General features: G+C 35.4%; 1 protein-coding gene across 1 annotated transcript in view; it reads left to right on the plus strand.

Annotated features, from left to right (window-relative positions):
- LOC139697493 (uncharacterized) overlaps positions 1-19,084 on the plus strand; it is a 678,343-nt gene that overhangs the window by 632,217 nt on the left and 27,042 nt on the right. Inside the window, exons 9-17 of the mRNA XM_071596219.1 lie at positions 2,628-2,686; positions 3,076-3,137; positions 4,051-4,139; positions 7,733-7,838; positions 9,496-9,650; positions 10,077-10,160; positions 11,054-11,150; positions 14,705-14,899; positions 18,333-18,523. Of these exons, the coding sequence (XP_071452320.1) occupies positions 2,628-2,686; positions 3,076-3,137; positions 4,051-4,139; positions 7,733-7,838; positions 9,496-9,650; positions 10,077-10,160; positions 11,054-11,150; positions 14,705-14,899; positions 18,333-18,523 (1,038 nt within the window). The remainder of the gene's footprint in view (positions 1-2,627; positions 2,687-3,075; positions 3,138-4,050; positions 4,140-7,732; positions 7,839-9,495; positions 9,651-10,076; positions 10,161-11,053; positions 11,151-14,704; positions 14,900-18,332; positions 18,524-19,084) is intronic.

The following is a 19,084-nucleotide window of genomic DNA, read 5'->3' on the forward strand; positions in this document are numbered from 1 at the left end:
ATGTTGGCAATCCTTCATTTTTTTAGGAAATTTCCGCAGTGATATAGTATTCATTTAACTTTTATTCACGTGAACTTATCTCATGCATGAACCTCAAAATGTAGCGACTTGCGTAAAAATGCATAATGAACTAATCAGGTTAGGCTTAATCAACTATTAAAAGGCCTAATTAAATTTTCTAAACAAAGGTTCTCATGCTCTTCGCGAACCTCAAGTTTGTGTAGACTTTTATCGGAGTATGTATACGCCGAATTCCAGCTGAATCTACGTACAAATTTGATGGTAAAAATTCGAGAATCCGCGTTTTTCCTTTGATCCATTATTCCAGACTTCTGATGCAATTGAATGAGGAATTTTCAAGAGAAGGAATTGCGGAACTGAATAAATACTGAATATGGAGAGCTTGTAAGTAAACAGAGTGAAAAAGCTATAAATATATGCATAAAACCTCAAATGAGTGCGAATTTAGTTGAGGATTTCTCCGCGTTTATCCCTGAAATATTTTCATCGCGCCAATTATTTCCAGCTTCAGTAGAATTTTTCAGTTTTTAATGAAATAATATTTCAATCGAAGGCGAACAGACTCTTGGACGTATGCAAAAATGTATGACTGTAAAACGGTGAAATCTTAAAAAAAAACTAAATAATGCTGACACCTCGGCCACTGGAACAATAAAAAAGTAATTTTCTACTCGTTCGGAAGAGAGAGGAAGAAGTCTAAAGGAAATTATATGCACAACCCCGGTCGCTCGAAGAGAGAAAAATAAGATCCTACATCGATGTTGCGAAAAGATGTACGCGACGAAAGACAGCGAGTTTCGAGACAGCAGTGTTTAGGGGACATAAGGACACGAAGAGAAGTCGAGGAGGGGGCAGAGAATGGATGGGTGGGGGAGAGGCATGATGAGGAGGCGAGAGGAGCAAGGGAGGAAAATGGATCGAACAAAACCGGAAAGAATTTAGCCGGAAGGAGAGGGGCGAAAGGGTAAGGCGGACGCGAAGAGGGTAGGAGGAGACTGAGAAGAGAAAAAAAGAAAAGTTAGGAGGAGGGAGAGGACGAGTAATAATGGCGGTGGTGGCATGGAGGGTTGGGTGGGCAGAGAGGAGAGAGAGGGAGAAAAGTCGTGCGGGAGGAATCGAGTTCGGGTGACACTAAGAAGCTTAAGAGATGAGATCGATGGAGAGAGAGAGGGAAGGTGGCGAGGGAAAGAAGGGGACCCCAGGGGGATTAGTCGGTTGTTATCATTATTATTATATTTTTTTCCGGCGTTTGCGCGTCCACGGGGGGTGGTTCCTAGAGTTTCGCACCGGCCATTCAAACCTTCCCTTCCACTCACCCCGCCCACTCTTGAGCAATGCGTTCAGATCAATTAGCTCACGGCCTCTACGCGTCCCCCACGGCCTCGCGAGAGAATGCAAAGGGGAATGAGAGCTCTCTCGTGCACCGGGGCTTAGGAGAACGGCCGCGAACGGCAAAATGAAACTCCTGATCCGCGTACGGATTTAGGTGACGAAATTAGGTCGACCCTTGGGTGCATTTGATAAAACTCACGATGCTTTTTCGGCGTTTTTTATAAATATAATCGTCTTTTGATACGCATTTGAAAATGGGTTTGGTTCAAAAGGGTCTAATAACACCTCTCTCGTCATTTTTTTTCGATTTAGGTGAGCTTTAATGGTATCGACTCGGGTTTCCTTCGGCGGTGATGCTTTATTCTTAAAAAATCGTAATAAATTTTCTGGCCGAACTTCATGATAATCAGCTTAGGTACGCAATATATATTCTCATTAGCTCCTATGATAGTACTTGTAAAGTTACACCTGAAACTGCGAAAAACTAATAATTCACCAATTATATGATATAATATTATCACGCTTATTTCTTTTGCGTAGTGGCATTACACCTTCCAATTTTTTATGGATGGATATTGTTAAGTACTCATTCAAGCATCTGGTTCAAATATTACTCGTATAATTAGATGAATGAAATTAATTTATCATGACTTTGTTCATTCTTCAACTATCGCTAAAACATCTGTGCATATTTGTCTTTTTCTTTTTTTTCTAGCATTACCATTTATTTCAACTTTATAAAGTTGCTAACTTCTTATGCAACTAATATATTTCTAAATTGGACACAAATTTTTGTTCTCACTAATTATTCTGTACGATGCCTGATGTGGGATCAAAACCTTGCTTTTATTTATATGAAGAGCTTTCTGCAAAAGTGAAGCAATTTTTCCATTCTATTGTATCTGCTGGTAATTTTTAAAGCTGCCAAGTCAAAAAAAGCAGTGCATTTCCCTGGTTAATTTGCACTGGTAAAAGTGCATTTCATGGTAAAAATGCCTAACTATTTTATAATCACAACAAGAGCAGCAATTTATTCTTAAGTAAGCTTTTCGTGAGCCCCGATATTTCCAATGTGTAGTATTTTTTCTTAGCGCTAATTTGCTCAAAATTGTTTTGAACTAAAAGTTTAGGTATCATGTTATACCCTTCTTCCTCTTTACCTTAACCATTTTCGATTTTCTCTGAATTATATCCTTCCTTTTACCATCAAATCCCTAATCCTTCCCTCATTCCTTCTTTTAATCTTCCTTCCTCTACACCTTCTCTCATTTCAGGTATGTCTTCACGATTGTCAGTTACTTAATCGGCGTCTTCATTTTTGCAACCATTGTGGGTGAGTATTTTCTATTTAATTGCAAAAAGATTTATTTAATTGCATATATATGATAATTGTGTTAATATTACTACTACACTATCAATAAATCTTAATCATGCTAAATTTATGTTAAAAAAACAATGCAATGATATTCAAAAGACTGTATTTCATTGACGGCTATTTTTTGTTTTAAATTATTTCATTATCCGAAACAAGCGGTAGGGCACTTTGCCACGACGTCAAACTGTAGATAAAACCAACCCATGAACAAAGTAAAAATTTATCAGCAGGAAAATAATGCCATTATTATACAAATATGGTCTTATTCTATTTTGTCAAAACTTAAATCGATTCATAATTTCATAAATTGGATGAGTCATCTTAATGTGTATTTTTTTACCGTGTAGGTCAAGTTGGAAATGTGATAACCAACCGCAATGCCAATCGACTGGAATTTGAACGCCTCTTGGTAAGATTTGTTGAAAATATATCATAAGCAGTATCTTACTGATTAATGTAAATTTTTAGTGATTCACGGATTATGCACAGCTACAATTTTAAATCGGTACTAAGCACCATGAAATTACACTTCCCGAGGTCAGCGCATTTTTTTAACGGAATGAAGTTGTTCTCTCTTTATTCCGTCAAAAAAAGCGCTGACCTTTTTCTCTCTCAACCTCAATCGCCCATCTATAGTAGTCTTCATTTAATTTTCACTCAATATGCCTATAGTCCACTTTTACGACCTCCTTATGATTTCTCCCAAAAACTTTCTCTCTTCCTTTTTCGTGCCTATCACTTGTCTTTTTATTTTCCTTGCCGTCTACTTCACATCTCTCATCCCACATTTCAAAAGCCTCCAACCTACGGATAATTATCGTATTTGACGGCATTTGGACGTACCCTCATTTCAGTCGAGCACAAGCAAGGAAATAATTTCAACAGTCAATGCGAAAACGCGACACCCCACCAATTTAAGTGAAAGTGCCTTTTGCTTCTAATATTTCAGAAAAGGCAAATAGATAAATCGTTGATTTCATTACCAAATAAAATTCAATCAAGTTCGTTCGATATCTTGCTTGCACCACTTTTGGCATCGCAGAAGCGAGCAACACGATATTCGCATCACATAATGACATGGATAATAACAATTCCAGCTACAATATTTTTCATTTGAATAATGAATATAATATTAGTAAATACAATGACCTAAGTTATTGCAGCCAAAATAGGTAGTTCTTATCTGTGGTAAAAATAAACATCAGTATTTAACTTTAATCCATGTAGTTCGAACCTTCACGTATTAGAAGCTGGTGATTTTAGCCATAATTTTGGAAGAAAAAGGTGCGTCTTATAATATTTTTTTCACTATTTTATTTCAGGATGGCGCTAAGACATACATGAGGCACCATAAAGTTCCTGGAGATATGAAGCGTCGCGTTCTACGATGGTATGATTATTCGTGGTCAAGGTGAGAATAATGTTTCCATTCTTAAAACCCTATACCTATGTATGCATATTGGGTACTGCCGAATTATATTGATGTTATGTTATGTTTGATGAAGTTCCAATATTAGTGTATGATATGGAAAAATCCCTTTGAATGGATAATGCCATTCAATTTCCCACTTGTGTTTCCCTGAAGAAACCTTTTATTATATAAGAAGCTTCCCTCGTGTATGTATTTTCTTAATGATCTGAAGCGGTGACAAGAAGTTTTTTTTTGTAAAATAAACAGACTATCATTTCTATCAAGTGAGGAACATACTTACAATGTTTACAATGCAAGTACTTACGGTGCCTATGTTGTTGCAATGTATCATTGGGCATGGTAGTATTTTATATATGGATTCGTTCAATGATATGTTATCACAAGTTTGTTTTCACATAATTCTTTGTACAAACATTTGATTTTTTTAATAATGTTAGCTTAATTTATGTGTGGTAAACGTTTCATAGATTTGATTTCAGTGTCACGTCAGTCGTCATCTGAGGCCTATGTAGTGCTATAGGAGGCTTATAAAGTTTCTGTTTTTCCCAATGACACACCTAGAAGTTGGTTTAAAATTTTTAAAGATAGGAGATAATCAATTCAAAAGTAATATGACCCTGAGTTTGAGTTACTGCATATACGGAAGTAAACATTAGTACCACTGCCATTGCGTGAGAATATCTTGGAATAATGTTAAGAGCACGATCAGAAATATTGAAATTTTCACAGGGTTCCTACCACACGGTGGTAATAAAAAAATTGAATGTGAGACGTGTTTGAGCACAGTTGATTCCAAGATTGCTCATGTCCAGGAAACAGTGTACGTATCAGCACGCACAACTCCAACTACACGGTTTGTATAAAAAGTATCGTGAAATGTTTTGGAAAAATAGATTTTTCTGATATTGGTACAATGCCTCCAAATTCTTCAAAGTACATCCCTCAAGTGTCGATACTCGTTTTCCAGCAGCCTTTTCACGACTCAAAGACTCCCCCTTGATGGTCGGATCCCGAAAGGTCCTTAAGGATATGAGTGTAAGCTTCTTTGACGGCACTTGGGGCCCAATGGTGGTGTCCTTTGAGGGAGGATTTCACTTTTGGGAATAGTAAATAGCCTGCTGGTACCGATTCGGGGCTCAAAGAAGGTTGGGGAATTGTCGCGATCCGTTGCAGAAAATATTTGCAAGCAGAAACTCGACTTTGCTCTTGGTCGTCCGTCAATACATTCGGGACGAGTTTACCGCAGATCTTTCACATTTCCAAATTTTCAGTGATAATGGTGTGCTTTGTCATCTTATCAATGCCAATATGAGCCGCAATCATGCGCACACTTAACCGAAGGTATGAATTCAGCATTTCACGCACACTTCAGAAAAAATTGTTACCGATATTTTCATGAAAACCTTGCATGAAAATAGCAGAGCATGCTAAAGGGATGTACTGAAAATACTCTAAGGCCATGTCAATCACTCGTGGCTGCAAAAATAAGCAACAGTTTGGATACTGAACCACAGCAATGCACCAAAACAGTCCAGGTCTTGCTCCATATGACTTTTCTTGTTCCGTTATCTAGAGACACCTTCGCGGTAAGCGTCTTTCATCATCAGAATTGGGCGTAGACGAACTGGACAAACTCGTATTTCAACTTGCGACTCAATAATGGAGTCAGATCGATGAAACTTGTTCCACACATTTATTAAGTTAACGATTTAACATAAAATTAAAGGTTTAAACATCTAATTGTACTTGTAACAAATTCATAATCGCTCTTAACTGAAAATCCCTCGTATTAATATTATCCAGTAATATCAGTCTAAAGCATTTCGTTCGAACTTCATTTTCTTAAGTTTAAATCTTATAATCAGAGACTTTGGTCTAATTAGCACTAAAAGATTATACACTAATGTTGATAAATTAGATCCCATTTTACGGTACGATCCATTGTTTAAATGGACTCCCCTTATTTCCAATGTGAAGAGGATGGAAGTGCTTTAACGGCATATAACGACGAATAACTAGCCTGAAAACAAAGTAAGTCGTTTAGATTATTCAGTAGTTGGGTGTTGAGCGTCATCACTTCACCGCAATCAAAATTAAACAATTGCCTTCGGGGAATATACGTGAATAACGTACTATCTATTTAATATTTATGTTACTTTTAGCACGGAAGTCATTGCATCATGATATCTCTCTACCAAAAATATGAAAACGAGAGAAAACCAAAAAGACAAAAAACCAATAAGACTGAATATTAGCTACTTAAAGCACATTTTTATAATTCAGCGAGTCACGGCTTTTCCATGTAAATTGGGAAAATGGTTCATAAGTGAATAAAAAATTATCTTTGCGTTAGTGTTATTCTTCGTCATCTCCATGTATTAGTGTAGAAATAATGATATGCAAGCATCAACCGTAATGGAGAAGAAATAAGAGAGGAAAAAGGAATAATAAAGCATTCCTTCAAGTTCGTCTACTGCTTTTTTTCCAGAATATCTATTACAGATTACCTTAAACCCCGTAAAAGCTCTCACCGGGCCTCTCGCCTCTTAATTAGCCCAAGATCTAAATGCTTCGAACCGTCGCTGTCTTCCATTAATCAGAACAAAATACCCTAAAGCTTCCTCGTCCAAAAATCACTTATCGTTATCTGGGATAAATATTAAGTAGGTTATCATCTTCCTCCTTCATTAATACCACACAATTTAATACACATTTATTATTTATTTTCATTTATTAAATAAGTTGAACAGTTGACACGCATATTTTATTCTTATTTAATGTTTACACTAAATTCTCAAAGATTTTATCATAAAGGATCCAAGCTGCTTCCGCGTTGATTGTTGCACAGTTGTCTAACAATCAACCTACGCGACGGTAATCCCCGGAAGCAGCATGGATCCTTCATCGGATAGACGTCGCAGAAGCCTTTGGATTAATGTTATCATAAAATTTAAAGATTTAAACTTATTTCTCCCGATCTTTCTCTTTAATACTAAAAGCCCAGAGTTTGAGAGTGAGTAACGGCTTGGGGTGTGAGGGGTAGTGTGCGAGGTGATGTAGTGATTACCATATTATTGAATCATACGATTTTCCCTTTAAGGAACACAGCATGTATATTGCTGTTCATGAGAACTCACTCTCGGTTCCGCTTAGTAATAAAATACGTAGGTATAGATTGCAATGAAACCGAGGATTATCTCACATCTATCATCCTGCTAGCTATGCAATTGTGTATACAGATAAGAGTGGATACAGTATACGTTTTAGGATATCGTGAAATTCATGCATGATATTTCCAAAATTTCAACACCTTATTTCCATACCGTTCAGTAAATATCGGACGGATAAAATGCAGCGCCGAATGAAGTGCTGAAGAATGCATATATATAAATTTCTTTTGTAGACTTAAACATGTTAGAAGAAAAATATTTTTATATTAACCATAGACCATCCATTTGGATATCCATAGGTTGTGATTACTATGAAATTTTATCGATTTTTATTGATATCACTTGAAGTATGGGGGTTTATATATTGTTTCTAGATAAATTATTTTTATTTTATACCTAAAGGGGAAGAATTCAAGGTGGCGGTGACATTAACACGGCCTTGGGACTCCTTCCGGACAAACTGAAGACAGAGCTGGCCCTTCATGTCAACTTGAGTGTGTTAAAAAAGGTAAATTCTTAAAGATAAAATATCTATACACGATAATAATCAAGAAATATCACTCTTCTTAGAAATACCACACTATATTTCGGGAATATTTCTTTTGATATAACATCATTTGTTACTCGTAATTGTAGTTGTATCATGGTAATTTTATTGAAGTATTGTAATATTTGGTCACTTAAGGCGATATAATTTGCCTCTGTGGCTCCCATGGGCAAAAGTTCACAAAGTTTGAGTAGAAAATCATCCGATTCAGTGTGCGTCAATTTATTTTAAAAGATTTTCTAAAGTAATTGGCATTAAAGGTACAGGATATCCATAAATGTATGTTGATAGCTTCTAGCATTTTATTTTAGTATTTGTATATATTTTTAAATAGATCTGTGGAAAATTACAAACTCCGTTAATATGGACATCACACGATTCCAATATGTGAAGTACAAAAGCATCATGTATATTTATAAATAGTTTAAAAGAATATGGTTTGGTTTTTCTCAAGTTATGAGGATATTTTTTTTAGCTTAGTGTATTACAATGTTTTCTAAGAGTGGATTATTTAAGCATTGCATCAGCAAGAACATACCATGTTAGTATGATATCAATCAGCACACAGAGAGAGGCTTTTTATAAATTTGAGGGAGGACAATCTATATTTGCCATATCACATCAACGTTTGCACATTTGTTTCCAGTTCACTGAGTTTGTATAACTAATATCAATGTAAAAAATTTGCATAGCTACAAGAAAAAGGCTGAAGAATGCATGAAGTATGTTGAAGAAATTCACTAGGAATAATATATAAAGGGGTCTCATTAGTAGAAGGCCTATTTGTTTAGTTTTAATCAAGGTCAAATTCCAATCAAAAATGATTTTCCTTCAGAAATATTGAAATTGGTAGGAAAAATTAGTTCAGTTTTGCAAACAGCAGACCTCCATTTAGTGTTAACGCTACACCTCACTACTATAAAGTGGGCATCTCAACTGAAATAGGTATTGGTACAATCAATAAGCAACCAACAGCAGCTGCACAATAAGAAGCAGCCAAAGAATAACCAACCTGTCTTATTCATTTCTTAATGTCAGGCATAAGAAAACCTTCACAAAACTCAAACTCATTAACAAACTCAATAATTTCCATTTAAATTAGCATTTCTTTTAAATGTCAAAAAATGAATCATTTTTGTAAAAATACAATTCTCAACTTTTTTTTGGCTTACACATAGACAGAGAATAACTTATTTGATGCATTTTGTACCTAATTTTATTAATTTTAAGTAAATATCTGTTATATTTAGTTGCAAGATATTGAGATATGCATCAGGTCTGATGTTTACTATTTTTGGTATCTCCTCAAAGAGATATTTTCTCATTTCAGCTGATACCTCTGAAAGATGGGTGTTTTAGCCTACTTTGGATATCATTTAATGAAATTAGTGGATGTCCACTTAAATAAATTGAAGCTCACATTGAAGTCTACAGTGCCTTCAAATGAAAATAATGAAATTGCAGCATATTATACACATAGTGATAAATTTCACTGTATTGAAATGCTTTTGTGAACTTTTACACATGAGTGGCCAAAATTTTTAGTTATTGTTAGAATATACAGACAACCTAAATTGCTCATTTATAATGATACTAAGTGTTTCTATGAAATACACAGGTTACCATTTTTCAAGAATGCCAGCCAGAGTTCCTTCATGATTTAGTTCTCAAGATGAAAGCATATATTTTTACTCCAGGAGATCTCATTTGCCGAAAAGGAGAAGTGGCCAGGGAGATGTTTATCATTGCAGATGGCATCCTTGAAGTCATGAGGTAATACAAATTATGCAAAAAAATTAATCATATTAATTACCTTGAGATACATTTGGTAACCTTGCATGAGCAATATTGAAGATTTTTCTTACTATAGGGATTTTGGGATATTTGATAAGGTGGGTTATCCCATTGCATTGTGTTGAAAACTAACCATTCATGAATTGAAAAGATTAGTCAAGATAACAAGGAAAAAGAGAACAATGAATCAATTTACCCAAGTGATCATTAAAACCTCAGCTATGTCAGCAATCCTCTCAGGAATGCATCTTACCTCATTGAAAGTCTGCTACATCATTTCCCCAAATGAAACGTTATATATCAACAATAATATGCATAATTAACTCATGGCAAAGGAACTATTCATTGAGAGGTCAGTGCAAATGAGGGCGTGATCATAGAATGATTTTTATCCATATTTTGCAGTGAAACTGGAAGGGTTTTGACAACAATGAAAGCAGGAGACTTCTTCGGAGAAATTGGAATCCTCAACCTTGATGGCCTTAACAAGTGAGTTCATACATTCAGGCATCTTTATATATTCCTTTGTTGTGATATAAACTCCAGAAAAATTTTTGTAGTTCCTAATATGAAAGCAAATGGGTAGTATCTCAATACAAGATGCAGTATACTATGATGAAATTAAAATTTTATAGGTTTTTAATGTTCATAAAAATGAATAATATGTTTAAACATTTTTAAGATTAATATCCTTGATTAAATACAGGATGATCCTGTATGAGATGACAGGATTTATTTTATGGATAGTGTTCTTCCTTCAGCTCCAGCTTTTCTCTGTAATTTAATATAAAATTCAAGTAACGCCAATCGTATCAACAGTATAATGGGTGAAATTATAAAAAAATATAAGTATAAAAGTATGTCATATTACCATTTAAGATTTAAACTACAGCATACACTTCCAGCATTGTATACTTAAACCACTTAATGGTTATCAATGGCAGAACATTTTTAAAAGTCAAGCATAACTAACTTAACACTGAAAATGAGGTGTAAATTAAAATTGATATTCATTCATTGATACATTTTATCATCACATAAAGCTTTTATACATTATGTTACTAAAAATATTACTGCATAGGTCATAGAATTTCATTCTTAACAGAGTCACAATTAATGCTTTTTCAGAGCATTAGATCAATAAGCCCTATTGAATTATCTACTCAACAGTGAAATTTATTCTTACCATTGGCTGACTGTTTCATTGCCTTTTCTTTCAGTAATTTCATTATTGTCTAGCAGAGGTTTGCCCCATTCATATACCATATTGAAATACTATCCTTTCAAATCGCTTGGCCATGAGGAAACATTGTAACTAATGAAATACTTTTTTTATTTTTTTATTCTCATCTTATCATATTTTTTCTCCACTCAATTTCCAGGCGAACAGCAGATGTGAGATCAGTCGGATACTCTGAGCTCTTCAGCTTATCCAGGGAGGATGTATTAGCTGCAATGAAAGATTATCCAGAAGCACAGGTCAAATAATATTTTCAATACCTCTAATCTTGTCAACTTTTGCCTCATTCTTACATTTTAATTTTCTATCCCATATAAATGGCATTAGCCCTTCTGACAGAATATGAATTAAAATAGATTTGAACCCAAAAACAAAAAGAGATTATTTAAAAAATTGGGATTTCTGAGGTGGTAATGATTATAAAATTATTTCTTGGTAGTCAATTCTTAAATACCTTTGACTCTTTTACGTTTCTTGGAAAATTGATAATATTCAGAGAAGCATTGTCAATAAATTTGAAGTAAGAAAATCCTCAATCAATTGCTGAAAGCCAACGTATATTGACATTTGTCCCTGTAGATGAGCATAAACAGAGATAATTTGCCTGCATTTGCGATCTGGCTACATGGTGTCTAGCCCAAGAAAGTCGCCAAAAGTGCACCTAGCTCCATTGTCCCTGTTACTTTGGTCCAAATAAAAATAAGTATTAGGTTCTGTCACACATGTCATACATTTCTTATGGTATCATAACCTCCCCATAGTCACAGATTTGGTATTTTGGAAGGGTTTATGTGTTCTGATGAACCCGTAGAGCTGGCCTTGGTAAGTGTAATAATAATTGCTCCTAGGCACCCTTGCCAGACAGATTGAAGGGCAAGAGATAGACAATTACATAAGGGTTAGGGTTAGAATGAAACATGACAATGAGTCCTGGCAGCCAGGTGCCTCAATCAGCTGGGGAAGGCACTATTCCCTGGAGTGGAGGAGGGAATGCCTACTCAGTTATCACCAACAAAATCCGTGAGCAGTTAAATTGATGGTAGCAACATAAAAGAAGACACAGAAGAGGACTGCAATGATGAGAATAGGGACCTCAAATGTTAGAATGATCTGGCAATAGAGAATCAAGGTAAACATCAATGAGGCCTCAGATAGGGGAAATTTTGGTTTGTTAGAATTGTGCAAGGTGCAGTGGTGTAGCTTGAGTTTGCAGCATCTTGGGCATTTCCTGCATTTGCTTTGATCCTCCTTCCCAGAGATTTTCAGTTTTTCCTCAATTAGGGTGATTTACTCCTTTCCTGTTCGCTACAGTACTCCAAAAGTGTCTCTCTAAATATAGTTCTGCCAGGGTAGGCCACCTCCTAGCCATTTTACTGATACTATGTTACTTCCCAAGCTATGTTACCCCCAAGCTACGGTACTGGTAAGCATGTAGCAGGTGAGTGATAGAATACTATTATTGAAGATGAAACCATAAAAAACGTGTCTCGCTGTCAGGTATCAATGCCAGCAGATTCAAAGAAAGGGTAGATAGTGAATATGGTCAATTAAAATAAATGATTGCAGGTATTCCTCAAGGGAAAGTTTTACTGTTATATTATCGTGGGGCACCTCCTCCCTCTTCTCTGTCTAGAATATAAAGCTATGTGTCCTCCATAGCTCACCTGATGATGACTTTGTAAGTCAAAACCTAGGTCATGGATAATAGAATATACGTGGAAGAACAAAGTATTTTCTTTTCCGATAAGATGTTATGGGTTCATTTTTAGTATTTATGAGGTCAGACTTTGGCCATAAGGCTGAAAGTTTCATCAATGGTAATTTCTATTCCAAAAACAGGGAAAGTAGTAGTATGAGAGGACTATGGTACCATTAGTTAAATTTGGTAAAGGTGGTACAGTCTCAAGATGGTTAAAGAGGGTAGAGACTAGCTGACATAAGACTATATCAATTTCCCAATTATAATATGTACCATTATAAGATCCACTCTTGCTTTCACAAGTTAGATGTGAAAATACTCTTCATATATAATCATCATCCTCATCAGTATTTCATTTCTAATTTATTTTTCTACAGCCCTCCATTCTTCTCTATTCATTGACGATTCCCTTACTTCCTGATAGCTCTTCTGTTTTAAGTCCTTTTAAATTTGTCACATACATTTGTCTCTTTGTTTCCCTCGAGTCTTCCCTTCAATTTTCCATTTATATTATGTTTCTAACTAATCCACTGTGCCTCAAAGTAAGTCCAATAGATGTATTGATGTCCAATCAATGTTCTTCTTTGTCCTGGAGTTCTCCATTTGGTCCTTTAATCTTTTGCTCTAATGTATGATACACACCTCATTTAAAGCAATCCCCATTGCATAATTTATCCCCTCCTACTTTCTTAATAGTGCATTCCTAATGAATGAACTTCCCCTTCATCCAGCATACAGGTATGCATTACTGATAGGCTGAATTTGCATGAGTCTTGTGACTGAAAACATTACAAGTGTATATACCTTGGCTGTTGGTTTCACTAAATAGTTATGAGATTGAAACTATAAATAACCAATTGGCAGTTCTTTTAACTTTGTTAGATTTTTCAGAAGAGTGAATGGAATGAATATTTAAATAAAGAAAATGATAAATAATAGTCCATAATAGTTCCTGGGTCTATCAATAATCCACCTTGATTGGTGAACTTATAATGATAAAAAAATAATGATATTTACTTTTAATAATAATTTTGAAATTACAGCTTATTTTCATATAATTCCTTTGTAATTAAAAGGCAAACTTGGTGTGAGTTAGGTATTCATAGAGTTTGCACACTTTCTCTTCCTCCAATATAACATGGCAAGAGAATTTTTGAGCTTAAATCACTTTCATTTTATCAGTCATATCAAGTTTTGGTATGTTGTTTCATCCTCTTTTACATTGCATTTTAAATAGTTATTCTGATGTAAATCAAAAGAATTTTTCATTCCAAGTTGGTCTTTAAAATTTCTTCAAAGGTGAAGTGATTGCATTATGGTATATATGACAGCGTCACAGAGGAAAATACAAGTAGATCAAGGAATCACTGTTACATTAAGAAAGAAACCATAGTGATAGTTAATTGTGTCATTATACCACATGTTGAATATTCACTGTTTTTCTTAGTTATAATACTAATATAATTCCCAATCAGCAGTTAAAATATAAACTAGTAAAACTTTAACAAAAGGCCAGAGTTATGATTCCTTATTCCTACTACCCTCCTGTGCATGTTGTGCACCTAATCAAATTCTTCTTTTTCAAATGTGTTACCTAATGATCATTATTATTACTAAGTTTTACATGGAGCCATAAAAAAGGGATTATTTAAAAATAAATAATTAAAGAATTTCACAAATATAACCTCTGCCTTAGTAATTTAGAACAATCTTCTGATTACTGACAAAAAGAGTACTGAGGAAATATTAGAATATTTTGCATTTGCATATAATGCATTTTATATGATAATTTGAATAAGCAAGTTCTTGTGATTTAACAAAAAAATTGACACTGATGAATGTAATGAAATTCTTTTTAAAAAAAGTAACTCCATTTTCCAAAATACAATGACATAAAACCGGAATATCCCATTCTTTTTATTTTTGCATATTTTTGGTATTAAAATCTCCTCTATCACTGCCAGAGAATTTCTAGCTTATCTTTAGAAAACCCATTAACTCAGTAAAATTAACAAAAATATGATTTGGGATATGTTTCCATGTTCATTGTTTGTGTTCCATTTGTTGACACTCCATTTCCCATCTCACCAAAAGGAGATACTCCAGGCGCTGGGAAGAAAGCGGTTAATGGAGGCAAGGAATTCTGGGGCTCGTGGAGGCAGTCGGAAAGGCATCTCTAGAAGCAGTACCAAAGCACCCAGCACTCCATCACCAGCCTCCACCAAGAGCTCTCCACCAGCCCTCGGAAAAGGTCACTCCAAGGATGAAATCCAGATAGAGAATGAAAAGGTAAATTTAATGAGAGATTCTTCCTGTTTTTAAACTTCAATTATTCAAATTTAAGTAGTGCAATATTTCTCCTATTAGCTGGAGTATGAATTGGTAATGAATATTTGTTGTAACTCTAACAAAATACAAGGAGTGCTCCTCTCTGCATTTCCGGGTTCTCCATTCACGTTGATTGTCTTTTGGTGAGAACAGATTTGCTGGCCATCCTGCCTGCGACTTCAGGTCAAAGGTATTTTTCGAAGCTTTCTTGTCCACCTCATATATGGCTGGTAGTCAAGTACTGTGCTCTGATTGGATAGTCCTTTTCTACTAACTGTTCAATGGATATCTATTGTTCCTGTTGATATTTCCTGGTCTTTTTAGGATTTCAAGTGCCTCACGGATTTGCCGGGGGAAGTAGCACTTGTCCTTTGCTCCCCTGACATCGATGACGTGACTCGGCTTACTCCAAGCATTCTCAGTGATGGCTGATTGGTTAAATTGTTTCTTTTCCGTCGCCCCGCAATAATCTTTAATCCCTATTATGAGTGATCTGAAGGTTTCCCCAATGTAAGATCTGCCACATAAGCATTGCACTGTGTATATGTCTTCTGATAGCACCTTAAGGACGTTGTCTTTTGGTCCATGAAAGAGGCTATTTTATGTTAATGCTGGGAAAACCTTCGCAGGAAAATACAAGGATAAGTCAATACAAAACTCATAAAACTGGATAGAGGCAATAATAATGAAAGTAACTTCCTGAAATTTATTTTGCTTTTCTGCATATTTGCCCTGTACATTCAGACATCCCAAATTTATACAAGTCCTTGATAGCTGGAAGCAAAGAAGTCTTTTATTATTATTATATAAATCTCGTTGCAACTAGGCAATTGTCCTGGACGCAACGTTCAAGTCTGGCTTGTAGAGCCACTGGACAACACATTGATCACTCTGTTTGCCTTTTTAAATTTCTTCTTTCCTGCCATGGCCAAATCCCATACCAATCCAACCACCTTCACCTGTTCACCTGTTTTGGCTCTTTGGACATCGTTTGTGCCGAAATGTAGGATCACCACTTCCTCTTCCCACTCACCCTCCATCTCCTGAATTTTGCGTTACAATTACTCCGTTTTTATAGCTGGGAAGCAATTTACCTTTGCCCCTCCTTCCTTGCTAACTTCTCCACTGAATCTCATGATAGAATCCCCCCTGATCCTTGCCTTTGTTTTATTCGGCTTTGGTACACACATTCCTTGTGGATGTGGTGGACCTTGCCTAACTGAATTTCCTTCACTTGTGCTGCCTCCTCCACACAAATCTGCACTGCGGCGTTTTTCAGGTAATCTTGTTTCCGTGCATCTATTCCTTATCCTGTCTCTAACAGCCTTATATTGGTCACACTTGTTATCTAGTTGACATTTTAACCTATCATTTTTATCCTTCAGGGCTGCTATTACTTCCTTAGCCATTTGCAATACACTCCTAAGCTTTTTTATCATAGAGTCTTTCTTACCTAGTTCATTTGAAACACTCTTTTCACATTCTTCGCTCTTCCAACCTTCTTGAATACACATTTTCATGGTCTTCTTATTGCACTTTAAGTGAAACCAACATCCATAATCCGTACATCAGGTATCGTTTTTTAAATACCTTTAACAGACCTTGCACTTAATCACCTCTTCACCCTCTGAAATGACCTCCCAGGGATTTTGACCACAAACTTTCACTTCCTCGGAACAATGAGAAAACACATCTCCTCTCGAAGACCGTGTACAAGTTAGTTTTTTGTGAGGGTTTTTGTGTAAGAGTAGTTTTTTTTTCTAAGACAGGCAAGGAGTAACCTTTTGGACTACGGCATCATCATTTTCAAAATTTCGGCCAGCCAATTAAAATTTATAGGTCTGATCAGATGAAAATCACTGAGGGCTAAGTCAGGACTGTATGGTGAATGTTCCAAGTGTCCCCAATGAAATGTTCATAACAGCTCATGTGTTGGTTTCACTGATGTTTGCAACTTATTGACTTACTGAAGTTGGCTTTAACCTCGTGGACAGTGGCGCCTCGTGCACGACTACGAATGCATGTGACATTGTATGTACGGTATTTCCTCATAACATCTAGTTCCTTTAAAAGCCCCAAAATTTCAGAGTTTAAGAGGACGCCTCGGTAGCTTAAGTGGCTAAAGCACTCGACCGGATAATGAGTCAGACCTTATCAACCTGCAAGTTACTGTTGCGGCATCTCCCGCAGTTCCTTTGGAATTTACCCGCATTTATTAAATAGTTGCATTTTTTTGAGTTCATAATTAAGAAAATTAATCTGAATATATAGCAAGCAGTTTATATGAGGTAGACTTTATAGCAGGCAATACAGCATATTAGGTAGGTTATACCAGCAAGCAATAACAATTGAGCAGTGAATTGAACTCTGAACAATTGAACTCTGTTCACATTATCTTCTTTATTTTAAAAAAAACCATAGTTAAAATTCCTCTCTGATTTTGGAATTTTTCCCACTTTTCTGAACAGCAGACTGTATTTAGCCTCCTATATATGTTACTTTTCACTTCTATACCCTTATTTTAATATTTTCAAATGCATATACATAGTTATAATTTAATATCAGAATACATATTTATAATTTTTCACACTGATTCCAAGAAATATTTTCTCTACCCATTATTCACAGGGAAAAACCATTGTCCCAATTTATATCACTACCTTCTTACCATACCACTAATCAAACAAATATCATGTTTATTCTTTTAGTTATTTCCCTAATTTTTTGGATTGACATTTCATATCCAATATTGTAGCCTCAAATTTTGCAACAGGAATAATTTTTCGCCAACCTTTTAAACCTCAGCTGTGAGAAAATCTTTGTGGAGAGAGAATGGCAAATTTTGCCAAGAAACAATATTAGTCATGAAAGTGTAATACTTCACATTGCAATCAACTCTAGAGGTACTGCCATGAATTAAAAAATCACATCAAGATTTATTACCTCTTGGAGTATTTAAAAAAGTACCATATGCATACTTACTCGTATATGTGTGCGATCCTTATATATTTTTGAATAGATAAAGACCTTAAATTCAGTAAAATGGAGATAGCTGATGAGAAGAGTTGATAGGGGTTAAGCAAACAAAAAGAGTCAACAATTACCCCAATTTATCGGTGGGACAAAGGGTATTTTTAATTTAGAGCCAGTAAAGTAATTTTAAGTCATAACAACAAACTCAGGGCTACAAAACATCCCTCTCATCTTAAACAACCTGAAACCTACTTCTTTCCAAAGCAGCCCTAGGTAACATTAGAGTTCAAACAGGCTTTCTTTACTCCCCAGAGAGTAACAATTAAACTGGGTAATGAGAGCATCAAGGGTGTGCTCATGAGCAAAGAGTTCTAGGCCCCTGCTCTAAAATTTTAAATTGCTATGGATGTGTTTGCTTTAGGAGAAAACTCCAGGAATGCAGTGGCAGGAATCAACATCTTCATCATCGCCTGCTCTACTTGCTGGAACACCAGGTGAAAACACTGGTGATGCTGATGGTGCTATAACAGGGAAAAAAATAGTTGAACGGCTCAAGAGTGATGTCATGGGGTTGAGGGAAGTACTTCGAAAGAGCAAGAGAATTGCCACAAGGTAAGAAGATTTCATGAGAATTTTTTTTAAATACTGTCACATTTTTTTTGTATTCATGCTTGCAGTAGAGTTGTTGTAACTATTTTGCTAAGAATATCTTGAAATGAAACCTGCTAATGCATGAGGTTGATGCATGCTTCTGTTACTTCAGCGTATGATTCTCTTATATCATGAAACTCCAAACAAGTAGTCCACCTAAAGGTTGAAATGTGTGCACTCATCAATGACAACTGTAAGTGGATCATTTTCTAAATTCCCAATGTTTTATCTTTCACAGTTATTTCATGTGTAATATTTAGGTATAGAATTTTAGAATGCATATATCTTCACCTTTTCCATGCACATAGTTTCAGTTCCAGTAATTATCCACATATCTAGAAATTATGTCAGAAATATCTATTATTATAAATGGTTTTGTTGATATTCAGTATTTTCCAAAATCTTTAAGGAAAATTGCCTTGAACGGCTATCAATTTTTGTCAGCAGCTTTTTTTCATTCATCTTAGGCTATATTGAACTTCATAAATCAGTATATATTCTAAGGACGAATCTAGATTAGTA

The sequence above is a fragment of the Hetaerina americana genome, unplaced genomic scaffold, assembly GCF_022747635.1.
Source record: "Hetaerina americana unplaced genomic scaffold, ioHetAmer1.1.p SCAF_78, whole genome shotgun sequence".
Lineage (NCBI taxonomy): Eukaryota > Metazoa > Arthropoda > Insecta > Odonata > Calopterygidae > Hetaerina > Hetaerina americana.